This window comes from Myxocyprinus asiaticus, chromosome 48 (assembly GCF_019703515.2).
Source record: "Myxocyprinus asiaticus isolate MX2 ecotype Aquarium Trade chromosome 48, UBuf_Myxa_2, whole genome shotgun sequence".
Lineage (NCBI taxonomy): Eukaryota > Metazoa > Chordata > Actinopteri > Cypriniformes > Catostomidae > Myxocyprinus > Myxocyprinus asiaticus.
The window spans coordinates 2,764,737-2,772,055 of record NC_059391.1 but is presented as its reverse complement, the minus strand read 5'-3'; the positions used below and the strand labels follow the sequence as shown (position 1 = coordinate 2,772,055).

The 7,319-nt window shown below is 41.8% G+C and overlaps 1 protein-coding gene across 1 annotated transcript in view; it reads left to right on the top strand.

Moving 5' to 3' along the window:
* Positions 1-201: 201 nt before the first annotated feature.
* The window catches only part of LOC127437251 (transmembrane protein 178B-like), a 41,574-nt gene continuing 34,456 nt past the window's right edge, over positions 202-7,319 (top strand). The window contains exon 1 of the mRNA XM_051692072.1: positions 202-832. Within this exon, the coding sequence (XP_051548032.1) occupies positions 460-832 (373 nt within the window). The 5' untranslated portion in view covers positions 202-459. The remainder of the gene's footprint in view (positions 833-7,319) is intronic.

The following is a 7,319-nucleotide window of genomic DNA, read 5'->3' as shown; positions in this document are numbered from 1 at the left end:
TATTATATATTACACGTCATTTTATTGTCGCATTACAGGGAAGACAATAGCCTACTGTACATTGCATTGCTATTATGAGAAGAAGAAAAAAATCTTAATGGAATACCCTAAACAGACGCAATTATAATGTAGAATTTAATTTCTTGTTTATTTACTTTGGTTTTTGTGGTGAAATATGAGACATGTTTGACAGACTTCGTGAGATTTACTCGAATAGTATATTCTTGATGTTGACAGCAGCAGCAGGATTACAGCTGGCAGCTGTTGTCGGACGAATCCGGAGCGTTTTCATCACTCGTCTCCAGTGTCGGCGTTGGTTCTCCTCAAACCAGAGTCCAAACGAACAACAGCACACAAACATGTCTGTCTAGAGTCCCGACACCGATATTTACCCGTCTAGTAATGTCGGGTTTAGGATAATGGGTTCGTCGGAGGATGTGACAGCTGTACGTGGGCATCATGAGGATATTAACGGCGTCCGGGCTGTTTCTGGCCCTCTGCTCCATCGGACTCTTGATCATGGCCATCAGCACCGACAACTGGTACGAGACTGATGCTCGGAAACACCGGGACCGCTGCAAGAAATACGCCAGTAAGAGAAACGACCCGGGATACATCTACATCTCCAATCAAAACCTCCCGCTCCGGATGCGACCGAAAGGAGCCGATGTGAGTCAGCCGGAGCCCAGAGCTCTTCTACAGGAATCACTCAAGCCAGAGCCCGTCATGGAGTCGCGCTGCAGCCGCCACTACAATTCAACCACAACCGGACTGTGGAGGAGATGCCATCGAGAAGGCTTCGACCTGGAAAATGAAGATCTTATATTTAAAGGTGAGGGTGATTATCAGGCCCCGTATAACGTTTGGAGAAGGTTTGGCGCTATCCAAGGTGCTGATCTTTCACAATCAAAACTAAAGTCACACTCAAATTCGCTCTCATTAATCACATTTCAGCTAAACTATAGAAACAGATGAAGTGTGAAAGGATAATGGGACCCCAAGGCTCTTTTAAAAGCTTGAAAAACACACTTATATTAGGTTGATGTTTCATGACTAATAATTATGGGAACTCGTAAACAAAATTTCAAGTAGTTATGTTTCAAACGTCCTAATGTAACAGTAACTTGCATAACCCAAATGAACGACTACATTTATGTTTGTTGCATGGAGCATAATAACAGAGTATTATTAAATATTTTAAGATGCTGTAAAAATCAAATACGAAGTTGCTGTACTTTAGAGTACATACAGTTGAAGTCAGAAGTTTACATACACTTGGGTTGAAGTCATTAAAACTAATTTGTTAACCACTCCACTGATTTAATATTAGCAAACTGTAGTTTTGGCAAGTAGTTTAGGGCATCTGCTTTGTGCATGACATGATTAATTTGTCTAACAATTGTTTACAATTGTTCACTTTTAATTGACTATATCTCAATTCCAGTGGGTCACAAGTTTACATACACTAAGTTAACTGTGCCTTTAAGCAGCTTGGAAAATTCCAGAGAATGATGTCAGCTTTTAGACAATTAGCCAATTAGCTTCTGATAGGAGGTGTATCTGTATTTTAAGGCCTACCTTCAAACTCAGTTCCTCTTTGCTTGACATCATGGGAAAATCAAAAGAAATCAGCCAAGACCTCAGAAAAAAATTGGTGGACCTTCACATGTCTGGTTCATCCTTGGGATCAATTTCCAAATGCCTGAAGGTACTGCAGTCATCTGTACAAACAATAGTACGCAAGTATAAACACCATCGGACCACGCAGCCATCATACCGCTCAGGAAGGAGATGCATTCTGTCTCCTAGAGATGAACATAGTTTGGTGTGAAAAGTGCAAATCAATCCCAGAATAACAGCAATGGACCTTGTGAAGATGCTGGAGGATACAGTTAGACAAGTATCTATATCCACAGTAAAATGAGTCCTATATTGACATAACCTGATAGGCTGCTCAGCAAGGAAGAGGCCACTGCTTCAAAACCGCCATGAAAAAGCCAGACTACAGTTTGCAAGTGCACATGGGCACAAAGAGAAATGGAGAAATGTCCTCTGGTCTAATGAAACAAAAATTTAACTGTTTGGCATAATGACCATCATTATGTTTGGAGGAAAAAGGGTGAGGCTTGCAAGTCGAAGAACACCATCCTAATCGTGAAGCATGGGGGTGGCAGCATCATGTTGTGGGGGTGCTTTGCTACAGGAGGGACTGGTGCACTTCACAACATAGATGGCATCATGAGGAAGGAAAATTATGTGGATATATTGAAGCAACATCTCAAGACATCAACAAGGAAGTTAAATCTCGGTCACAAATGGGTCTCCCAAATGGACAATGACCCCAAGCATACCTCCAAAGTTGTGGCAAAATGGCTTAAGAACAACAAAGTCAAGATATTGGAGTGGCCATCACAAATCCCTGACCTCAATCCGATAGAAAATTTGTGGGCAGAACTGAAAAAGTGTGTGCGAGTAAGAAGGCCTACAAACCTGATTCAGTTACACCAGTTCTGTCTGGAGAAATGGGCCAAAATTCCAGCAACTTATTGTGAGAAGCTTGTGGAAGGCTACCCAAAATGTTTGATGCAAGTTAAACAATTTAATGGCAATGCTACCAAATACTAACAAAGTGTATGTAAACTTCTGACCCACTGGGGCTGAAATAAATAATTCTCTCTATTATTCTGACATTTCACATTCTTAAAGTAGTGATCCTAACTGACCTAAGACAGGGAATGTTTTCTAAGATTAAATGTCAGAAATTGTGAAAAACTGAGTTTAAATGTATTTGGCTAAGGTGTATGTAAACTTTTGAGTTCAACTGTACATAGTGAATACAACTGTTAAGACCCCCATTATATTACCCAGGTATAAAACCTGAATGAATGCAATGAACTGTCTGATTGGTGTAAACGCACACTGTAGTAGCACACTCCTGCTATGTCTAATAGGATTTGTTAAATTATATTTTTCTACAATGTGTTATTGCTGGGATCAAATTGATGCCAAACAGAATCATTACTATCCATGACAACAGTCACTTTTCTTAAAAGTACATGCCCTCTTTATGTTTAAACAAAGAGTAAAACTTCAATCATATCTGCCTACTGTGTAAATTTAAAGCAAAAATAATATACTAATAACAACATACAGCATTTATGTCTCTGGCACTCTAAACCTAAAAACATCCTGGTTACTTGTGTAACCTCCGTTCCCTGATGGAGGGAACGAGACGTTGTGTCGATGTAGTGACACTAGGGGTCACTCTTGGGAGCCCGAGACACCTCTGGTCTTTGATAAAAGGCCAATGAAAATTGGCGAGTGGTATTTGCATGCCACTGCCCTGGACATATGGGTATAAAAGGAGCTGGTATGCAACCACTCATTCAGGTTTTATGCTGAGGAGCCGAGACAAGGTCCAGCCATTTCAGCGGGTAGTTCAGCGTTGTGGCAGGAGGGACAAAACGTCTCGTTCCCTCCATCAGGGAACGGAGATTACGCAAGTAACCAGGACGTTACCTACAGTGCATCCGGAAAGTATTCACAGCGCTTCACTTTTTCCACATTTTGTTATGTTACAGCCTTATTCCAAAATGGATTAAATTCACTATTTTCCTCAAAATTCTACAAACAATACCACATAATGACAATGTGAAAGAAGTTTGTTTGAAATCTTTGCAAGTTTATTAAAAAGAAAAAAGAAAAATATCACATGTACATAAGTATTCACAGCCTTTGCTCAATACTTTGTTGAAGCACCTTTGGCACCAATTACAGCCTCAAGTCTTTTTGAGTATGATGCTACAAGCTTGGCACACATATTTTTGGGCAGTTTCTGCCATTCTTCATTGCAGGACCTCTCAAGCTCCATCAGGTTGGATGGGGAGCGTTGGTGCACAGCCATTTTCAGATCTCTCCAGAGATGTTCAATCGGGGTCATATCTGGGCTCTGGCTGGGCCACTCAAGGACATTCACAGAGTTGTCCCTAAGCCACTCCTTTGTTATCTTGGCTGTGTGCTTAGGGTCGTCGTCCTGTTGGAAGATGAACTTTTGCCCCAGTCTGAGGTCCAGAGCGCTCTGGAGCAGGTTTTCATCAAGGATGTCTCTGTACATTGCTGTATTCATCTTTCCCTCAATCCTGACTAGTCTCCCAGTTCCTGCCACTGAAAAACATCCCCACAGCATGATGCTGCCACCACCATGCTTCACTGTAGGGATGGTATTGTCCAGGTGATGAGCGGTGCCTGGTTTCATCCAGGCATGACGCTTGCTATTCAGGCCAAAATGTTCAATCTTTGTTTCATCAGACCAGAGAATTTTGTTTCTTATGGTCTCAGAGTCCTCCAGGCGGGCTGTCATGTGCCTTTTACTGAGGAGTGGCTTCCGTCTGGCCACTCTACCATACAGGCCTGATTGGTGGAGTGCTGCAGAGATGGTTGTTCTTCTGGAAGGTTCTCCTCTCTCCACAGAGAAATGCTGGAGCTCTGTCAGAGTGACCATCGGGTTCTTGGTCACCTCCCTGACTAAGGCCCTTCTCCCCCGATTGCTCAGTTTGGCCAGGCGGCCAGCTCTAGGAAGAGTCCTGGTGGTTCCAAACTTCTTCCATTTACGGATGATGGAGGGCACTGTGCTCATTGGAACCTTCAATGCTGCGACATTTTTCTGTACCCTTCCCCAGATCTGTGCCTCGATACAATCTCGGAGGTCTACAGACAATTCCTTGGACTTCATGGCTTGATTTGTGCTCTGACATGCACTGTTAACTGTGTGACCTTATATAGACAGGTGTGTGCCTTTCCAAATCATGTCCAATCAACTGAATTTATCACAGGTGGACTCCAATCAAGTTGTAGTAACATCTCAAGGATGATCAGTGGAAACAGGATGCACCTGAACTAAATTTTGAGTGTCATGGCAAAGGCTGTGAATACTTATGTACATGTGATTTTTTTCGTTTTTTTATTTTTAATAAATTTGCAAAGATTTCAAGTAAACTTCTTTCACATTGTCATTATGGGGTATTGTTTGTAGAATTTTGAGGAAAATAATGAATTTAATCCATTTTGGAATAAGGCTGTAACATAACAAAATGTGGAAAAAGTGAAGCGCTGTGAATACTTTCCGGATGCACTGTATCTGTCACTCACTCGATGTTGTGTCAATGTAGTGACACTAGGGGTCCCTATACAAAACGCCAGAACTGGCTGAACTGTGTTACATGAACTGGTGGTGTGTGACGGGCAGACAACTGTGTGCCTCGTAGCCAGCGCACCAGGCCGATACGTAACCTCCCCCAACATAGTTATGAGTGTCGAACAGCCCTTTGGGGACAAGCCGACTACCCAAAAGATAGAGACAGGCTAACCCAGTCGTGGCCTCTTTTCCCCTTCTTTTTTTCCACTCCCTAAAAAAACAAGGGGGATTATCCGACTGGGCTGCCAGATCTATTTGGGGGGTGTCCCTCCCAAGGGGAGGACACCGTGGAGACCACACCTCGCCCAAAGAGAGGGAGGGATATTTAAGTGGAAAATACGTCACATGGTCTTGCCGACCATGTGGAGAAGTCTCATGGTAGATCCTACCCAACGGGGGAGGAATTACTACAAACATGGAGACTGTGGCAGAGGGGGCTCTGCCCAAGGAAGACGCAGTTTGCCAACAGGGAAACGAATTAGCGGAAGATATACATCGCATGGGGTTACCTTACAGGGAACCGCCACATGCGGAGCCCCAGAACAGGGCTCTTAGTTAGCACGTGTACTGGGCCGGCAGCGAGTCTCTCCGAAGACTCGACTGCCACAGGGCTTGGAGGAAGTCAACCAGGGAACATAGTTTGTGAACACTACTGGGAATTAATGGCGCACGTCTTCAGCTCAGAGGAGGTGCAAGCGATACACCCGGCTGGCTATCCCAGGCTTATCCGCTTGTATTGCATGCCACTACCTGGGATGAAACTGGTTCCACCTGGAGGTTGTAGAACCTTGCAAAGGTGTTGGGTGTTTCCCAGCCTGCTGCTCTGCAAATGTCTGTTAGACAGGCGCCCCTGGCCAGGGCCCAGGAGGCTGCTACACCCCTGGTAGAATGGGCTCGTAGCCCTACCGGGAGAAAAATAAAAAAATAAAATAATAATAATATATATATATATATATATAGCTTTTTGGCAACTACAGTATATTAAATATAATTGTATATAATAATATAATTTAAAACACAGGTAGGATGGCTTCAGCAACTTTTTGACAGATAAATTTTTTTTTTGTGGCTTCACTCTTTCTGCTGTATGTGAGAGAGAGAGAGAGAGAGAGAGAGAGAGAGAGAGAGCTCTGTGATCATGAGAACAGGCACTTTTTGATGCAGAAATAATGCAAAATCAACTAACGATGGATAAAAAAAAAAAACATGATGTAAATTTTACAAGTCAAATCCTTCCGAGTGATATATAATGTTTATTTGCAGCGCAAACTCTGACTGGAACGCACATTCTGTACCATACAGTGACGTTTTGTATAACCATGAAATGAACAATACTCGAAAATATGAACCGGTTTATGCATTTTTACAGGTACAGGATATCATTTTAACCGGTATACTGATGTATGAGCTAAATGCCGGAACAGCACAGGGGACAGCTTGCTCACATGTGACTTTTATTAGTACAGTTTTGGTCTGTTTTAAAATGTTGCCTTGTGAAAGCGAACCAAACCAAGGAGAAAAATTCAACATTATTTTTACAATTCTAGCCCCTGTTTTGCAAAAAATCAAAGAGCTACAGGTCTGAAAACAGCCTTAGTTGCTCTTGTTTTTGCCTTATTTCATGGATTAAATGTAGCAAACTTTTTTATATTTGCAGTTTTTAAACAATTTTGTGTAAATTGATAACATTATATTTTGTATTAGATTACCCTGAAATTAGTAAAAAAAATAAATCAAGATACCACAGATGTGATGAGGTATCTAATACAGCAGCTGAGAGAGTGACAATACATTTTTCGTCATCTCTTTTCTGACTGTCATAATCCATTGCTCTAATTTTTTTCTTCAGTTAAAACAATGTGGTAAGGTAATAGTGGCGTTTTTCTTTTGATTTTGGAGCAAATTTTTAAGCAAATATTATATTTGCCATTTCACCATTATCAGAGTTTACCCTGCAGTCCTTTCCATTACACTGTTGACACTAACCTACCCATACCCCAACCTCCGTAGCAGCAAATGCAAATCTCACAAGTTTCGCAGAACAAAACGCACGTACACAGTGATTACATTGTATTATTTTTTTTACTTTTTTTTATTGTAAGTGCATAGTAGTTAAAGATGTTTA